The following is a 21,011-nucleotide window of genomic DNA, read 5'->3' as shown; positions in this document are numbered from 1 at the left end:
GGCAAGAAGTATACATCAGGAGACAGTTATGGGTTCCCGAGTTATCCAGGCAGCACAATATTGATCGCCTAAATTGGTATCTTCACCACCAAAACTGGAACATTGGGAATTGACAAAATGTGCTATTTTCAGAAAAAGTCAGGATTTGTGTAAAATCAGATGACCCATGTTGCCAGACTGACGGATGACAGATGGACCAAAAAGATTCTGGAATGGCGACCAAGGCAGGAGGCATATCGAAGCAGAGGACGACCACCGACTAGATGGACGGATGATATCAAGCGCATCACCACAAATTGGATGCAAGAAGCTCAAGATAGAAATAGGTGGAAATTTTTACGGGAGGCCTACGTTCAGCAGTGGACAAATATAGGCTAGTTGATGATGAGATGACCCACGAAATCGTGTACTTAGAGGTCGAGGAAGACAAGCAAGAACGAAAATTGTCAGTTCTGTTCACAAATATACAAGGGGAAGTGTAATGTTCTGGAGAGGAATTATGATCCGTAAAAAAACTCCTTTGTTTTCATCCAATCAACTTTAAGTGCTCACAGGTATGTTAATAACCTGTAGTTAGGCTCTGGAAAGGTGCAACGGGAGAAAATTTAATTTTCTTCATGATAATGGACCTCCACATACCATTAGATTGACTAGAGACATCATTGAAGCAGAAGGTATCCCTTGTTTGGAGTGGCCTGCTTGCTCACCCGAGCTTAACCCTATAGAGTATTTGTGGGATATGCCTAAAAGAAAAATTAGAGCTCACCGGGATAATCCACAAAACACCGCACGGCTAGTACAAGCTGCTCTTGAAGGATGGAGCAACCTACCACAACAAAATGTTGATAATTTGATTAGGAGCGTGCCCATGCAAACTGAAACTTGCATAAGGACTAGAGGTGATAACACTGACTACCAAGAAAAACAAACAAAAATAAATAAAAACAATTTAAACATTATTCGTTTTACATTGAAATTTTTTATGCTATTGATTGTAAAACAACTAGATTCAATTTGTTTGTTAAATACTTTATTGTTTTATTTAATTGTTATGTATTTGTTATTAAATTGCTTTAAAATAAATATTGTTTGGCTTCGTGTGTTCGTTTTTTAAAATTCGCCCGAAATAATAAGAAATATCAGATGATTCCATATAAGCTTGGGTGTGTGCATATTTCTAATAGTGCTTGTTTTTATTTCAGATGTGCCTATGAATTATTTAAAAGAAACAAAAAGAAGAAACGGTCGTGTCCTGACTGCGACCGCACCAGTTCTAGACTGTACCTAAACTGTAACGATTACAACAATATGACGTACAGTCCGATACCTCTGTCGGTGTGTTCGTCCGACAGTCACTGTACATCGCACCAAGCCATTAGTTCGGTCTAATGTTAGGTAGAAATAATTCTAGTGTTTAAGAAAAGTTTGTCTTTCAAATTAAGAAAAACGGGAATAATAACTAAGATGATCTTTAAGGGAAATTATAACTACTGTAGAATTAAATATAATGCAGCTCTAGTAACATTCAAAAAGCAGTACTGCTCAAGCTATCCGATGGATAAGAAATGTGGCAGATATCATGACACATAGAGCTCGATAACATGGAAAGAGTCACCGAAGCAATCCTTTTGATACCCTATATATCTCCTCATCATCGATGGTGCTCCAGCCCTATAGAAGAGCCTCGACATTCTCAAGTTTATTGCGCCAGTCAGTTCTATCCATTGCCAACTGTTGCCAATTTGCTGCGCCTATTTTTCCACCATCCTCATCTACACCATCCTTCCATCTGAGTTTTGGCCTACCCTTATTTCTACTTCCCACAGGTTGTGACATAAGGATTCTTTTAGGAGGGTTGTTCTGCTGTGATCTGGCTAAATGTCCTGCCCATCTTAATCTGCCTATTTTTATAAGAAATACTACATCTTTACCACCAAAATATATGTTTTTATAAACTAAGTTTTCAATCCAATGGCATATAAAACAACATAATGTTATTCTACATCCCATCAGACTGAAAACAATGGAAACCTTCTCTGGTTACACCTCCGAGGCTTCTACAATTTGCAAGCCATAACGGATGCTGAGACTAAGGAAGATAAGGGAATTTTACAATTTATAATTCACGTCCCATCTGCTCAGCGCAGTAAAGTTCCAACGAGAATGGTTCCCTTCGTACTCCATGATTGGAATAGAATATGATACGGCTGTATTTTCGTTTTGCTACGAAATTGAAAATGGTTATTCATTTTTGATTTATATGTTTTTATCTGTGGTATATCCCGTAGTTGTACCTCCTCCTCAAAAAACCATTTTCACAGATGACACCGAATATTCCTCTCGGGATTCTTCGTGCAAATATAAGCAGAAAGTTTTCATCTGCCTTGGAAATGGACCATGTGTCCCATCCATATGTCGATCCATATGTTGTATAAGGGTTTTGTATATGGTTATTTTGGTTTTTTGACTTAAGTTTCTGATGCTCATGTATCTGGTCAGTCCAAAATAGCATTTGTTTGCTAGGATTATCCTTGGCTTGATTTCTTCCGTCATGACGTTCTCCTTGGTGATCAGGGAGCTTAGTATGTGCATTTGTCTACCACTTCAAAGGTAGAGTTATCAACCGTTAATTGGTGATCGATGTTTCTGGCTCTATTGTTGGGCCATCTTAGTTTTCTCCTCATTTACTTGCAGGCTCATATTTTTTGAGGCATTTGAGAAGGTGGTATACATTTCTTCTAGCTTGCGTGTTATGTGGGCAACTAGATCCACATCATCTGCATATGCCAAAACTTGGGATGATTTATTAAAAATATTTCCTCTGTTGTCTATTCGGGCATCTCTGATAGATATTCCAGAGCTATGTTTTTAAAAGGAGACACGTCAGCACATATCCCTGTCGCAGCGCCCAACAAACACCTGTGATTGTTCGCCCTGTATTTCGACTTTGCAAAAATCTTTACGCATTGTAGCCTTAACCAATCTTATCAGTTTATCGGGGATGTGAAATTCATCCATGGCTCCATACAAATAGGACACTCTCATAGACCGATTTAAAATCTACGAAAAGATGGTGTGTGTGTCGATATTGAATTGATTGGTTTTTCCAGTATTTGCCTTAGCACAAAGATCTGGACTGTTGTTGATCGATCAGGACTAAAACCACTTTGATATTCGCCAAGAAGCTCCTCTGAATATGCACTTATTCGACCATATAAGATTATCGAAAATATTTTGTAAGCTGTATTAAGGAGGGTTATTCCCCTATTGGTTCTATCTTATAACAGTATATCGTGCTTCTGAAGCTATGTGTTCCAGGTACAGTCTTTGGTCATCAAACGTCTTTTGATAGTCAAGTTTATATCTGCTTCGTTTTCATGAGAGCATATATTAATGAGTTGCATTACGTTCTGTAAAATGTTGTTGCTATCCGTCATTCTTACTGTATCGTCTGCAAAACCTAATTTATTCACACTATTCACACTTAGAACACTTCTGTAAATACCTACTGCTTCAGTGTAAACATAAAAGAGTACCGGGGAAGGGAATGCAAGCAACCCTGGAGCACTCCTCCCGGTTTTTTATACCTCGGGTGTTATGGTAATCAACTATTACCTTAGCCTTACTAGATAATTGCCAGTTAAACCACTTTAACTTGAAACCCAATGGTATATGATTAACAGTGGCAATTTTGACAAATGGCGTTTGAATGCTATATACATATTGTAACCAGTTATAGTTTCCCTTGACGATATTTTATAATAAATATATATGTAAAGAGTATATTTAAAAAACAAAAAAGTAACCATACGAAACTTGAAACACAAAACGATGATATCGTTACTTTTTTCTATAAATAAAAAATCAAATAAATAAAATGTAGAGTTTAATACCTGTATACTTTAAAATCGACATTTGCATTTTTGCTCACTTTTGACTTCCAATAAGAGTACTTCCACTTCTTGTTTATAGTGTTATATTGTATAATAGTGATAATATCGAACAAATAGATATCTACTAGAGTTTTTTTATGTTTTTATGCGAATAGTTTATAAATTTTATAGTTTTTAAAGATGTATAAAAAGTATATGTGTTATGTTTTTAGTACACTGGCGAGAATGAAAAATTGAGGTCATTTTAAATTTATATTTAAAAAAAATGCTTCAAGATTGTGTTTTTTCTTCTTTTTTAGGAACGACGGACTCGTATATCGTTTTAACACAAAAAAGTCCTGTTTGTATGTGTAGGGTTCTATCCTAACAGTTTTTTTCTTTTTCTATCAACACCTTCATTATCATCAATTGGCGCTACAGCTCTTCGTGAGCCTTGGTCTGAAAACATTCTTCCATCCTTCCTTGTCGAGGGTCGGTCTTATCCATCCCCTTACTCTAATATGCCTTAAATCTTCCTGAACATCATTTAGATCAGCGGTTCTCAACCTTTTTGAGTGATGTACCACCTAGTGATGTAACGAATGTCAGTTTTTGAACATTCGCGAATACGAGTGCGAATGCAAATATCTGCTACTGACATTCGCGAATGCGGATGCGAATGCGAATATTCAGTTTTTTTTAATTTGCTTCTATTTTTGTGATGTTTTCTAAATTTATAATGATAAGTTAATTGATACTTAAGGGGAAAGGCGCAATATGTCGCCTGTCAATATTTTCAATGTAACTTTTCACCTATTAAAATGAACAATATAGAAGTTTTTAGGGATTTTCTGCCCTCAGTAATAATGTAATCTTTCATTTTACGTTTAAATTTTTCAAAAATATTTAAAGCTTTGCTCAGGATTCTAAAAAATGAATACCTACATTTAAAACACATTGAACATTTTGACAGGCGACATTTTGCGCTTATGCCCTTAAGGTAAATCAATCTGAATCTTAAGCTTTATTACATAATACCAAATAATAAAATAACGTGAAGGCTGATAATGTGATTAAACGAGGTTAAGTTACCTTTTCTTAATAAAAAAAAGATGAGAAGTTAATAGATTGATTTTGATTTTATTAACCTAATATTATCTTCAAATTATTATTTTTCTGATATTCATATTCGCAAAACATTCGCACAAATTTCTCGAATTCGAATGCGAATGCGAATACGAATATTCGTTACATCACTAGTACCACCTACAGTTATTTTTATTATTTTTGATACCACCTATATTTTTAAATTATATTATCAATACTTACTAAGTACTACTATTTTAATTTTCTCCACCGTGTGTTGTTTTCCACCGTGATTCCACCATGTTTTCCACCGTGTTTTGTGTACCACCGCCAATAATTATATGTACCACCAGTGGTACATGTACCACAGATTGAGAACCTCTGATTTAGACAGTTTCGTTGTCTTTGGCTTCGGTTGCCGCAATTTCGTGAGTTGTATTAAAGTCTCTGGATCATTTTCGAAAACTCGAAATTTTACGAAAACCTCCAAAAAAATAAAGGAAGGATACAAATTTGGGAATAAGTAGTTGAAATTGTCTATTATTATATAAGAAAAAGTTTGCAATTCTACATCCCCTCCAATTTACAAAAATTGGAAATACGGGGTGAAAAATATTTTCTCGGGGGTGAAAAAATATACTTTGAAAATAAGTTCGGAATTGGATAAAATGACTAATTCTAAGCAACTTTTGTTCTATAGAGTTTTTTCACTAAGTTAATACTTTTCGAGTTATTTGCGAGTGAATATGTTCATAGAAAAATATGTTTTTGGACGGTTTTTCGCAGATAACTCAAAAAGTAAGTATTTTAGAGAAAACAAGAATGTGTGTGTACTTTGTACGCACGTAAGAAGTTATACTTCTACTACATATTATGTGATTTTTAAGACTATACCAAAAATTAAAAAAAAATAAAAGAATAAAACGCACACAAACACATTGAAAAATGCCACAAAGAAAAAATGATTTCTGGACGATAATAATTGTTGGCAAAAATTTTAAATACGCATTTGCTGAAAAAAAAAATTATATAACAAATATACTTACAATCATAATATGCATAAAAAAATAAAAAAATAAAACTTGCATTGGGAATTGAACCCTTGAATTTCGTGCCGCTTTGACTCGTAATCGAAGCGTAGACTCACTCGTCCAATCGCACATTATTTATCATGTGGAAAAATACGGTAACTGAACGTTTTACTGTTTGACAATTGTTTTGAAAATTATGTAGTTTAAATTTTGTGGAAGAAAATATAAAAATATAACAAAACAGTAAGAAAACAATATATTAGATGAAGGTTGGTAGAACTTTTGTTGGTAATCAAATTAAGTATGTAAATCAAAGCATTACATACCTACTAGATAAATAAATCTACGCCGAAAAATCATAATTTAAAAATAAAAATCGAACCTAATTTGGGATTTCTCTCTAAAATCCGCATTCTTGAGAAAATAAATGTATGTATTTCAACCTAATCCAAATGTATAATTACAATATGATTATAATAAAAACTAGGTACTTACCAAATTAGAATGAGTTTTTCTGGTCAAAAATAGTCCAAAAGTCCAAAAATATAGGTATATGAAAACTATTTAAAAAGGCAGTATAACTATTAATTAACTTTTGTTTGTTTTTTCTTTTCACACAAATTTTAAAACGCAACAACCATAAATAATCTAACTACAGCTGTGCCACAGCCACCATATTGAATAATTTTTGACATGTCATTTGAACATCCAATCAGAACAAAGTTATAATGCGCATGCGCCCGGTCGCTAGGTTTTCCCATATAAAAATTTACCCTCTATCGCCGGTAAAGAAGTATAACTTCAAAAATATTCTTAGCAAAAATATAGCTTATAAAAAATTGAAAAAAATGGTATATGGATGAGGTCTGCAGACGTAGAAAGCAACTACGTAGCAGAAACGTAGGTTCTTCTTCGTCAAATTAAAAATCGAATATTTCAATGTGAAATAACCCAAAAACGGAGCACTTTTCGGGGAAAAATCATTACAACTTTTTTAAAGCGTTTAAAATAAGGTTTGTTTTACTTAAAAAAACTTCTAACATTAAAAGTAAGTGAGTTACGCTCAAAATATTGTTGGTTCTTTTTATTTTTTGGTAAAAAAATCTCGAAAAGCACCCAATAATTAACTTCCCAAATATAATTTATGGAATTAACTTACAAAATTAGTAATATTAAAAACATCAAAGAGTAATAAAATGTACATTTTGCTTTTCTGAATATTTTTGATTATTTGTTTTCCTGTTAGACAAAAATTGATTATGCTATGGCTGTTCAAAATTTGCCCAAGCTCGTGATTAGTTACTCGTTCAAGCCATTTTAACTACAGTTTTTTTTTAAAATAAGCACTTTGAACCAATGAAACTTACAGATCATATAAATAATACATATGCAAAGTAACTTGTCAAGTGATAATGATAAAATTTATTTGTGATGCTAATTAGGGAGTGATTTTCGCCATTTTTGTACTAAAAAATAAAAGGGACCAACAAATGTTTGAGTGTAACTTACTTACTTTTAATATTAAAAGTTAAAAAAACAAAAATGAACCTTTTTTAACTCTTTAAAAAAGTTAAAATGAATTTTCCCCGAGAAGTGCTCCATTTTTGGGTTATTTCACATTGAAATATTCAATTTGGAATTTGACGAAGAAGAACCTACTTTGCATTAGCTACAACTCTGCTTCTTCTGGGTCTACAGACCTCATGCATACACCATTTTTTTCCATTTTTTATAAGCTATATTTTTGCTAAGAATATTTTTTTCGATAAAATACTTACTTTTTGAGTTACCTCCGAAAAACCATCCAAAAACATTTTTTTTTTTTGTTAAAAATGAACATATTCACTCGCAAATATCTCGAAAAGTATTGACTTAGTGAAAAAACTCTATAGAGCAAAAGTTGTTTATAATTAGTCATTTTATCCAATTCCGGTCTTATGTTGAATGTATATTTTTCACCTTCGAGGGGGGGGTATTTGCCTCCATTTTTGTAAAATGGAGGGGGTGTAGAATTGTAAACTTTTTCTTATATAATAATAGACCATTTCAACTACCTATTCCCAAATTTGCATCCTTCCTTTATTTTTTTTGCGGTCAGATTGTTCTTTGATCGGGCTATATGAGCATGGTTTATTTTTGTTTTGTGGCAAGCACAAATTTTTACCACCCCAAAATCGATAAGGTAGACCTCTTTCAAGGTGTGGGATTCAATTTGATGTTCTACACATATGTGGTACACCCCTCTCTGTTTTAAAATTCGCCATATTGAAGGTGAAAACCATAATCATCCACGCTGCGCTCCCTAGATGTATTAAAGGATGTTTTACGGAAAGTGTGAGGGATTTTGTTTTTAGGTACGGCATAGGAAATATTAACGTGCCTTCCTCTCAGTAAAGGGATTTAAAAGAAAGGAATGGCTCGTATGGACAAGGCTGCATCCCTGAAGTAGACCTATCCTCTATCAGGATCGTAAGGCAATATCTAACCTCCATCTGCTAATAAGAATAACAAAGAAGAATAAATACACTTGACTGTTAATATATAAGAAGACCAGTGTTTCTCTCTATGTGATGTTTTTTCCTAGAAAAAAGATTGATAAGCTTTCCATACTTGATTTTGAGATATATCATCGCAAGCTTTTTCAAAGTCGACCAATAATATCTCAATATCCATCTTATTGTTTCTCAATTATCAATAGACAGTCATATGGTTCATTCCACCAACATAGGACTGTTTTGGATTATCGCGACAACGAATACAGTGTGCAACATAAGAAGTACGAAAGTAAATAGCTCTAATAATTATTCCAATATACAGCAATGTAATTTGCAATTTATTTTCGTTCTTCATATTTTGCACAATAAAATATTCGTTGTCGAAATAATCCAACACAGTCGTATATTAGTGGAATATGGTATACATACTTTTTTCACTGCTGTAAAATTGACCTGTTATTCGTCTTCTACATCGGCACAGTATATAGAGGTTCCCAGAACCTATTTTACTTCAAATCAGGCCCGAGGCACTACATAATTTTCGGGCCCCTAAATATAATTTAATAATAATATTAAGTAAGTTAATTAGTTAATATTGATATCAAATTTTTTAATTGTTCTAAGACCTTCTTCTTCTTCTGAACGTGCCCTATCAAGTCCTCTTGACGTTGGCGATTAACATGGCGAAACTGTCTCTGTCTCGAGCTATTCTAAATATTTGTTCTGCTTTCTTTATTCCTGTCCACTCCAGGATATTCTTCAACCAAGAGGCCTGCTTTCTACCAATTCCTCTGCGTCCTTCGATTTTACCCATCATAATAAGTTGAAGAATATTATACCGTTCTCCCCTTCTACGTGTTCAAAATAGGCCATCTTTCTATATTTGATGTTATCAAGTAGCTCGCGGGCAGCATTTGCTTTCTTAAGGACTGCCACACTTGTCAGAGTAGCCGTCCATGGTATTTTCAGTGTACGTCTGTGCAGCCACATTTCAAAGGCCTCCAAAAGATTAATGGTCGATATTTTTAATGTCCATGCTTCGACAACATACAAGAGGACTGACCAATTGTAACATTTAATCATGCGCTTTCGAAGTTTAAGTTGCAAGTTATCATTACAGAAGAATGACCTCATTTTTAAAACTGTCGTGCGGGCTATCTCGATTCTACATTTTATCTCTTTATCTGGATCTAGTTGTTCAGTAATATGGCAACCAAGATATTTAAAACTGGGTACTCTTTGAATTATATGACCATTGACCATCAACATATAACTGTGAATATTGATGGGCCAAACGCATAAATACCATGTATTTTGTTTTTGAACAGTTTATGTTTAGGCCCAACTCTCTTCCCACTGTGTCAATGGCATTTAAAAGGTGTTGTAATCTATTCATATCATCACTTAAAATAACTGTATCGTCTGCATATCTGATTGTATTTATCAGAATTCCATTAACTTTCACACCCCATTCCAAAATATGGAGCGCTTCCTTAACTATTCTATCTGAATATAAATTGAATAACAGTGGGGACAGTATACAACCCTGTCTGACACCCCTTTGTATTTTGCATATTTCTGTTGATTTTCTTTTTATGCAAGCTCTCGCTGTTTGACGCCAATATAATTTTTCTATGTTTCGTACATCTTGACTATCAACTCCTTAATTCTTTAATATTTTAATTAATTTGTGATGTTGTACTCGATCAAAGGCCTTCTCATAGTCAATAAATACAGAAAATACGTCTTTCCTTTGATCTCGGCATTTCTGCAATAATACATTTAGTGCAAAGAGTGCGACCCGGGTTCCCAGTCCATTTCTGAAGCCAAATTGTGTTTCATCCTGGTCTTCAGATTTATCTCTGATTCTACTGTGGATGATACGTAGAAAGATTTTCAAAGTGTGGCTCATGTGGTTCTAAGACCACAGTTGACAAATTTGAAAATTTATCTTGTTTTATTGCAATAAAAATGTTTTGATGATCTTTCCGGGTCCCATTAAAATGCGGGCCCGAGGCAGGTGCCTCACTGGCCTAGTGGTAAAATAGGCCCTGGAGGTTCCCTCTTTATACTGTGACATCGCTGTATCCATATCCAGTTTTTTTTTGTGAACTTATCTTTGCTGCTGCTTGATTTTATACAGGATGTAACAAAAACGTAGGTATTAAATTAAATCACATATTCTGGGACCAAAAATAGTTCTATTGAACCTAACTTACCTTAGTAAAAATATGCACATAAAAAAAGTTACAACCCTTTGAAATTACAAAATGGAAATCGATTTTTCCAATATATCGAAAACTATTCTAGATTTTTTATTGGAAATGGACATGTGGCATTCTGATGGCAGGAACATCTTAAAAAAATTATAGTGAAATTTATGCATCCATAAAAAGTGCACCCAGTGAGGGTTTTGTTCCCTTAACTCCCCCCCCCCCTCCCCAAACCTTTGTGTACGTTCCAAGTCCAAGTAAATTATTATTTTGGTACCATTAGTTACACGCAATGTTTTTAAAACTGCATCTTAGCACTTTTTCGATAAGCCAGTGTTTATCGAGATATTTTGAATGCTTATCGAAACCACCACATATTTTTATATGGTTAAGTACGATTATAGAGACCTGTTAATAATCTGAAAATGTATTTATAATTTACATTTTAGGTAGGTATACATATTTGAAACATATTAAAAAAGAAGCCACATCTCGATAAAAACTAGCTTATCGAAAAAATACTAAGAGACCAAAAAAGCTTTAAAAATATTGTGTTTAACTAATGGTACCACAATAATAATTTAATTGGAACGTACACAAAACTTTGGGGGGGTTTAAGGGAACAAAAAACCCATAAAATTTTTATGAGGTGTACAAATTTCACTGTTATTTTTTTAAGATGTTCCCACCATCAGGATGCCACATGTCCATTTTCAATAAAAAATCTCTAATAGTTTTCGATATATTGAAAAAAATCAATTTTCATTTTGTAACTTCAAAGGGCTGTAACTTTTTTATGTGCACATTTGCACTAAGGTAAGTTAGGTTCAGTCGAACTATATTTGGTCCCAAAATATGTGATTTAATTGATGATGCATTTTTGTTACAGTTACAACCTGTATATTAATATACATTTGTATTTATTAGTATTAATTTATTATTTACTATTAACCATACCATATGTTTTGTAAGTGCCAAAGTACAGTTTGACAAATTTCTCGTTGTTTCTGACAAGCGCAAACAAAGAATACACTAGAAGCAATAAAGATGAACCGCTTAATTCAAATTGTGTCTGCTCTCACTACTCCTCTCTTTTACACTACAGAAATTTGCCAAACTGTAAATATTACGACTTTTTATAATTATATTGAAGCTTGTTTTGTTTTACGTAGTACCTAACTAGTTAATAGATAGAGAACTTAAAATACTAGATGTCCTTATTAACAGCACTGGTAAGACAAGCACACGAGTTCAATTGAAAACATGCTATTATGAAATATATACAGAATAGGTCACAATAAACTATTTATCCGTACTTAAAAGTCAAACCTCCCATGAGTCCAATTTATAAAGTTTTGAGATATCTTTGTCTCTCACATATTTAGTCTACCAGGAATAAAACATTTTATTTGAAATACTCATAAGTTTTCTACTGTACTATAGAACTATTAGAAAATGTCAGTAAAAGGTTAGTTTCTTTTAAAATCAAATAAATCTAACGTCGGCCAAGGAATCAAGGAAACGAAGCAGTTAAGAATCGGGAAATTACTGCCCGCTATTTTTCAACTATAATACCTGGGGGAAGTCAATAGAAAAGGCCTACTATCTCGTGTGTATTGAAATTTTTACTGTGTCAGATTTTTTTAATTCATTTCAGTATTAAAACTTTCTTAAAACTATGTACTTGCTCTTTAAAATGAGATTTTCTAAATTAATAGTTATTTAACCAACAAGTGTATTAATAAGGGCGATTAACAATTGAGATATTTTAACGCGTGAGCGGTGCGAGCGCGTTAGTGCTCGAGATTGTTAATCGCCATGCCATTTTAATTCACGAGTTCGTTACAAAACTTTTCCGTTGACCGTACTTTCCAGAAATAAAGATATCTTTGTTTAAATTTTTATTTACTTAACGATAAACAACAATTTGAGACATACAATGACAGATAGTACTAACAGCGGCTACGTGATTTTAAATTTTTTAGTGGGAATATAAATAGGTATATGTTTGGTTGCCTACACCACAGATCACTGCCAATCACAGAGCGTTTAATTAATTTATGCAAGCAATGTATGTTGTGTTGCATATAATGAGTGTTCATTACTATTAGAAAATCATTCATTAATAGGGCTTTTCATTCACAGTCATTTGTTTCGAGCTTCTGTCATATTTCGTATAATTCGTGTATAATGTTAATATAAGCACAGATTATACAACATTTGACAGAAGCTCGAAACAAATGACAATCGATGAAAAGCCCTATAGGGGTCATTAATCAATGATTTGAGGGTGTTAAAATTGATCATAAATGGACGGTCGACGGAAAAAAATTTTAAGGCACTGCAGTTAAAAGTGAAATGTCAAATTTTGAAAGCAACCGTCAAAATATTTATATTTCATTTATTAACATTAATATTAATAGTACAATTTGCGCAATTTGAAAAATGAATTTCTTTTTACGTTTGTAGAAAAAATATTGTATGATATACGTGTTAAAAGTACATTTTTAAGGCACTCATGTGAATTACAAAATTCGCTTCGCTCATCGCTCATTCTGGAAACCTTCACATGCGTTTACAATTGTACTTTTAACACTTATCATAAATAACTATTAAAATACATTTCAGAATGTGAATTTATATGTAGTCACTATATATATACAGTCATGAGCGCGCTAATAACCGGCAAAATAACGCAAAAGATGGAAAACATAACACATTGCGAAACAAAAAGAGATGAAATTAGTGGAAGTGGAAATTATCGTTATTAACTTATAAATTAACATTACATTACACAGTTTTCCACCTTTATACGTATCAGAGGAGTATGGCAACTGTCACTGTGACAGTAGAATTTTATAAAATACTCCTGTCACAGACGTCTAAAAGTGGGAAACTATATGTAATGTAATGTTAATCATTTATACGTTTGTAACGATAATTTCCACCTCCACTAGTTTCATCTCTTTTTGTGTCGCAATGTACCTATTATGTTTTCCATCTTTTGTGCTATATAGTTTTTAAACAATTCTATTTGTTTATCCCATTTGATAAAAAAAGGTCATTTTCGAATAGCTTTACAGGTGCTTTGTCAATATTTAGAAACGCTTTTTGATCTCATTCTCTTCGTAAGGTCTCAAATTTTCATGTTTTTTAAAAACAACATTTATTTGTAATTGTCCACTTACAAATAATTGATGCAGAAGAAATTACCGTTTTTCGCCTTATAAACAATTAAATTATCTAAAAAAATACACCATCTGGAACATTTGAAAAAACAGATATCTATTTTAAAACAAAAAGAAAAGTCTTGCTTTATTGAGGCCTATTCCGTGTAATAAAACCTAACTGTAAATATTAAAAATAATGTGATTAATCTCAATGAAAACCCTTAGATAGATATAAAATCAATTATGAACAATCAACTGAAAGAAATTATCAAAGTATATTTATTGTAAATAAAAATTATAAGAAATTTATTATCATTTAAATAAAATATAAATTATGGATTGTTTTTAAATGTTGTGTTTTATTGTACTTATAAAAGCACTAATGGAAATAAAATGTCTTAGAATTAAATTGTCAAGCTACGGAGACCTGGACAAAGAAGAAGTGAGAAATCAAGTAGGTACAGAAAATCAAATAGACTAGCAGAATGTCTTAATAACACTATATTATGGCGAAACCGTCACTGAGATGAAGTCAAGAATTTATAAAGCCAGTGTACGATCAATAATGACATACGCATACGCATCAGAAACAAGACCCAATACACATAGAGGTATATATTAACATAGAGTGACCCTCCACGCTTCCTGACGACAAGATCTCTTGGACTGGTTTGCGGTATCTCTTTCTGGCACATTGTATCGAGAAACTAAGATGACATTAAGAACCCCTGCAAACTGTAGACTTTTTAATCGGCCGATAGTTTAGTCGGGTTGGGCTGTCCATGATGGGTAAGCCCCAAGGTTAATAGATTATTGCATCCCCCTGTCTAGTCTATGAACCTTCGGTAAGCCCATCAAACTTTTTTGTAGGCCGAGACTGAATCGGTGTAATGTGCGCATCTCCATACCTCTCTGTACTGATTAAGAAGCCGACCAGTGGCGTAACAAACTCCGTCGCCCCCCCCCCCTCCCCCGCAGAATTGGAAATGGGGCCCCTTTAAAAAATTACTAAATGCGACATGTGTAACACCGGATTTACACTCAGTCCTGTTGGACAGGGAATTGGGCAGGGAAGTGGGCAGCGTGAATGTGTAAATAGCTCATTCGCGCTACCGCTGCTCATGCTACTGCCATTGCACGACGGCGCTCCCCAAAAAGTCGGTTTTGGGACGGAAGTCAAAGGAGAGGCAGCGCGAATGCGAGTGAGTATTAGTCATGAGGACATTGCCGACATTGGTGAGGACCGGTGTGAATACTTCACTCGCGTCGATATCGTATTTCGGGCAATATTTCCGACAGCGGCATTAGCAGTGGCAAAGACTTAGTATAAATCCGGCATAACAAATACCTATACCTATGTGTTACAGTCCAGTAAATCAACGTAAAATATGGCGATACCGTGTAATTTTCAATGTCACCACCAAATTGGTCAACTCAAGACTTCTCGAGTTGTTTATGAGTAAAAATGTTTATTGTTCAACAAAAAAACCACGTTTTTAGTCGATTTGTCGCAAATAGTTCAAAGAGTAAGTATTCGGTCGAAAAGAATATCGTTAGCAAAAACTTATCTAACTTATAAAAAAATGAAACAAAAATGAAGTCTGTCGACTCAGTAAAAGAAAAGTTGTAGCTCATGAAAAGTTTTTCTTATTCGTCAAATTCCAAATCGAATATTTCAACGTGAAATAACCAAAAAATGGAAGACTGTTCGGGGAACTCGTTAGAACTTTAAAGTGTTTAAATAAAGCTTTATTTTTACAAAATTTCTAGCATCAAAACTAAGCCATTTACGCTCAAAACACAGTTATTCCCATTTTTTGGTAAAAAAAATTGTGAAAATCTCCCCCTATATAGCACTCCAAATGAAACTAATCATTATCGCCTTACAGATTACTTAACTTTTTTATATGACCTGTAAGTTTCACCGGTTCAAAGTGCTTATTTTTAAAAGGGTTCTAGTTGAAAGGGCTTGAACGAGTCCCTAATCACGAGATGAGATGTAATGATGGAGTAATGTAAGATGGAGTGAAACCCTTCCATAGAGGTATCAATCCTCTAATGAACAAGCAGACTTGCTTATAAAGAGAAAGAAGAAAAGGAAAAAAGATCAAACACCCTATTTATGGCCATTTATACAGGGTTGTGAGAAAGTCTGCCAACACGTTATTTTCTCGGAAACCGCTAGAACGATTTTTATAGATTTTGGTGGGTAAGGGTCTTTTAATGCGGCCGATATTATAGTGGTAATTACATTGTTGTCAAATCTTCCGTTTTTCTGAAAATCTAACTAACTTTCTTATTTCAAATGGAACACCCTATATATTTTTTAAGTTTTGGAATCCTTAAGGGATACTGATTATATTTCATATGATATTCCCTATACCTAAATGCCATAATTTCGGAGTTATTTCTGCATTTATTAAAAAAAATTTAATAATTTTAAAAAATCCATTTTTTCGGCCCGGGTAGACATTATTTTAGGTTCTTTGGATCATTGTGAACAAAAAAGGTCTTTTGTAATTTTTCTCTAAAGTTAATCTTTTTCGAATTATAAACAATTTAAAACTCACTTTTCAAAAACACAAGTGAGAAGTGTTATTGTTAATATAATTGTTAAGAGGAAACAGTAGCGATCAACAGGTAGCAACAAACGCGTTCCAAGATTGCGGCTCTAATTTTGAATATTTTGTCGAGATATTTGGCACACATATTCGTAATATAATAAAGAATGGCGGTACAGAGCCCAATTTCAGAAATATGTTAGTATGTGGAAATTACTCTACAACTAAATAGAATATTGAAAAAAGGAGCCTGTACCGCCATTAATAATGACAAAAAAATACACTTTCTTCAAATAAACTTTTTTATCCCATGCCTAGATTTTGTGTAATCCTGGAACTACTAAAAATCGATTTTTTTATAACAAGAAATCGAACGTTACTGACTTGGCAACATTTCGCGCCTATGTGTATAAAAATTATTGTTTTTGATAGTATAAACGCAGAGATATGTAAAGAAAATAGATCAGGCTAGTCATATGCCACTCAATGCATCGGGGTGTAACGCCGATATCAAGTACGGTGGTCTAGCTATCTTTGTCTGTCGTGCGAGTGTGAGCGTATCTACCAAGAGGTGGGAATAACGGAACGACAGTGACACACAGGCGGCGGCCATCATATGCTAGAGAGAGAAAGCTAAGCGCCGGTAGAGAGAGATAGATAGACCACCGACCCGAACTGTTCCGCGTTACGCTATTTTTCGAACTGGCCTAATCTATTCTGTTATATCTATGTATAAACGTCACTGTCAGTGTCGAATTACCGACGCAGTGTTGCCTTACTTTTGAAAGTTCGCAGAACTTTCGCAATATTGGACCGCGTTTGTTGCCACCTGTTGATCGCTACTGTATCACCTTAATAGTATTTGGTATCTACTACTCACCTGTATAGGACCGCAAAAGTTCGGATACAATTAATAGTTTAATAATACCTATGTAATTAGCGTCTCTTTGTAAAGAAAATGAAATCCACTTAACTAACAAGAGATTTACTCACATACACACACAAAACTACACATAACACACTATGATTGCGAAAAATCAACTGTACCATGATACCTTTAAAAAGCTAAATTAAAAAAATATATTTCTATTATTTGAAACCACAAACTGGAGCACGATGTTTCTTTGCAAAATTTACTATCCGGATAGCAGAAATTCAAGGAGATCATCCGATTTCGGCTCAGTTTGTGTAATTTTTGTACATAGTCGATTATTGTAGCTTGGACACGCCTACAGAATGGTGGCCCCACAACATGGTCAGTGTCAGTATTACATTCAGGGGCGTAACAGAGGCCCCCGCAGCGTGAAGCTTGCGGGGGGGCCCCGATCGAGCAGGGGCCCCATCTTGTCGTCTGATCTTATGTAAAAATCTGTTATAGGTATATGATTTTACTTTGTGGGTTTAAATTTAAAAACGTAAATTTCTAAATAGGCATATTCGGCAAGTGAATCATCTCATATCTAGAAAAATATTTTCCGGTCTCACTAACTTTTATGGGTGGCGACAATAAACTATAATGCTTTGTACGTGACTATTCAAAGATTTGAGAATTGCAATTTGCCTGATTTTAGAACAATATTTCTAAATCTAGAAATGGGTTTTCTCTTTAATCTTTACCTACGTTTTAGTATTTCGATACGATTATCCAGAGACGTAACAGAGGCGCCTTGCAGAATGAAGCTTACGGGGGGCCCCAATATGTCAAGTGCCCCATCTTGTTGTCTAATATATGTAAAAATGCGTTGTTATATTATTTGCATACATACATTTTTTTAAGAAGTGCAGTATTGAAAATGAAGTCCATCCGAATTAATAAAATTGTAGATATATTCGCTGATAGTAGATGGTGCACGAAGAAAGTTGTTCATCTTATAGAATAATACTTATGTAACCATTTAGTAATCTTTGTTCTATTTTATTCTATACCAATAAAGATGAAAAATGTAAGTCGTCATAAACAATGCACGATTACACCAATGCTCAGTAAATGAGAGTTTTGGAGTGAAATTATCAGCATCGCGACGGACGTATGTGCTTGACAATTTGGATTTAGGTTCTAGTTACACTCCACTTCAAAGTTGGATTTATGCCGTTGGATGCTTTTACTTCGGGGGTGACACCCCTCGTTGGGGTGAAAAACATACGTTTAAAATAATCCCGGAAATATATAAATTGACTAATTATAAGCAACTTTTGTTCTATAGAGATTCTTTTTCTATGTTAATATTTTTCAAGTCATTTGCGAGTGAAAATGTTTATTTTTCAACAACAAAAAAACAATGTTTTCAGACGGGTTTTTCGTAAATAACTCAAAAAAAAGTATTTATCGAATTAAATATTAGATATCGAAGAAATATTTGTAGCAAAAATCTAGCTTATAAGATATAAAAAATGGTGTACTTATTCATGAAGTCTATCGACACAATAAAAGCAAAGTTGAAACTCATGAAAAATTATTCTTATTCGTCCAATTCCAAATCGAATATTTCAACATGAAATAACCAAAACATGAAGCAATTTTCGGGGAAAACTAATTAAAACTTTTTTTAAATGTTTCAAAAAAAGCTTTATTTTTATTTTTTTTTATAAGTTTCTAGCATCAAAACTATACGAATTACGCTCAAAATAAAGTTGGCCCTTTTGTTAAAAAAAAATCTTCAAAATCTGCCCCTATTTCGCACCCCAAATAAAATTTATTATAACGCTTTACCATTCACTTTAAATATTTATTGTTTATATGATCTGTAAGTTTGATTGGTTCGAAGTTCTTATTTTTGAAAAAAATTTGATTTCATAGTAAAAACAGTTTTTTTATTTTGGAAAATGCCTTTTTTCGAAATAACTTAAAAAGTATTAGTGATACGAAAAATCTCAAAGAGTAAAGAAATGTAGGTCATGCTTTTATAAATATTTTGAATTTTTTTTTCTGTAAGACAAAAATTGGTTAAGATATCGCTGTTTAAAATTTGCATATATACTCGTGATTAAGTGACTCGTTCAAGACCTTTAACTAGAACCCTTTTAAAAATAAGCACTTTGAACCGATGAAACTTACAGGTCATATAAAAAAATTAGGTAATTTGTAAGGCGATAATGATTAGTTTCATTTGGGGTGCTATATAGGGGGAGATTTTCACAAATTTTTTTTACCAAAAAATGGGATTAACTGTATTTTTAGCGTAACTGGCTTAGTTTTGATGCTAGAAACTTTTGTAACAAATAAAGCTTATTTTAAACACTTTAAAAAAATTCTGAGTTTCCCTGAAAAGTATTTCATTTTTTGGTTATTTCACGTTGAAATAGTCGGTTTGGTATTTGACGAATAAGAAAAACTTTTCAAGAGCTACAACTTTTCTTTTACTGAGTCGATAGACTTCATTTTTGTTAACAATATTCTTTTCGATCGAATACTTACTCTTTGAACTATTTGCGAAACATCGACTAAAAACGTGGTTTCTTTGTTAAACAATAAACATTTTTACTCATAAATAACTCGAAAAGTCTTGAGTTGACCACTTCGGTGGTGACACTGAAAATTACACGGTATCGTCATATTTTACGTTGATTTACTGGTATGTAACACATAATTATAGGTATTTGTTACACATGTCGCATTTAGTAATTTTTTAAAGGGGGCCCCATCAGCGGCGGCCGGCCAGGTGAAGTAGGTGAAGGTGATCTTCACCAAAAAATATAATCAAATTGAGATAAAAAAAAAAATAAAAAAATATAAGTAGCATTATTATATCTAAATACTGAAATTAATTATAAACCTATTTTTTTAATTAATCCAAAAATTAAAAAAGAATTTTAATATGTAATCCAAAAATTAAAAAAGAATTTCAATATGTAATCCAAAAATTAAAACTGTAGGTCCTTGACGGTCAGATACTGACCTGTGTCATTTGACTTCTATGACTCGAGCAGAGTTAGATGAAGACGTAGCTGAAATTTCGGCTCTCGGCTGCACAAGCGTCAACGGTTGTCATGGCAACCAGGGCTGGATTTACATAAGGGCTGAATGGGCTATAGCCCAGGGCGGCAGATTTCAGGGGGCGGCAAAATTAGATAAAAATAAAAAAAAATTATTCAAAAAGTTAAAAATATGTGAAAAAATACTTGTAATAATTTGTAAAATAACAATTTGTAAATTAGAATTAAAAAAAAATCATTCACTTAATATATTCTATTTATTTTGTAGTTCTAACGTAACGTTAATGAAATATAGTATGTTCCTTGACGCAACAGTATTCGCGCGCCGCGCGCAACTAGTCAGCCGACGGGCTCTGAGGCTTTGAGGTTTGGAGGTATCGTTTGAAGTAGCCGAGCCCGCCGCCGCCCGTCGGCGCCGTCAGGCTAGGTCGCCGCTCCCCTCCCTTACTATCACTGCCCCCCCCCCCCTACAGTGGTTGGCAACCACCGTACGCCACGCGCCGCCGCTCCGCGCTTCCGATATCAGTCAGTTCAGTTGTTCAGTTTGTGTTGGTGGTTTACTCTGACTTTATAGGTTATGTGTGACAGTTTATGAGTGTATTGTTTTCTGAAATACTTTTAATTGAAGATAAGACAGGTAAGTCAAAGAG

The 21,011-nt window shown here is 33.7% G+C and overlaps 1 protein-coding gene across 1 annotated transcript in view; it reads left to right on the top strand.

The window, feature by feature from the left end:
* Window positions 1-12,623, top strand: part of LOC114338317 (43 kDa receptor-associated protein of the synapse homolog) — a 186,854-nt gene extending 174,231 nt beyond the window's left edge. The window contains exon 11 of the mRNA XM_028288932.2: window positions 1,203-12,623. Coding sequence (XP_028144733.1) covers window positions 1,203-1,389 — 187 coding nt within the window. The 3' untranslated portion in view covers window positions 1,390-12,623. The remainder of the gene's footprint in view (window positions 1-1,202) is intronic.
* Window positions 12,624-21,011: the final 8,388 nt, after the last annotated feature.

Source organism: Diabrotica virgifera, chromosome 5 (assembly GCF_917563875.1).
Source record: "Diabrotica virgifera virgifera chromosome 5, PGI_DIABVI_V3a".
Classification (NCBI taxonomy): Eukaryota; Metazoa; Arthropoda; class Insecta; order Coleoptera; family Chrysomelidae; genus Diabrotica; species Diabrotica virgifera.
This window is presented reverse-complemented; position numbering and strand designations above follow the sequence as displayed.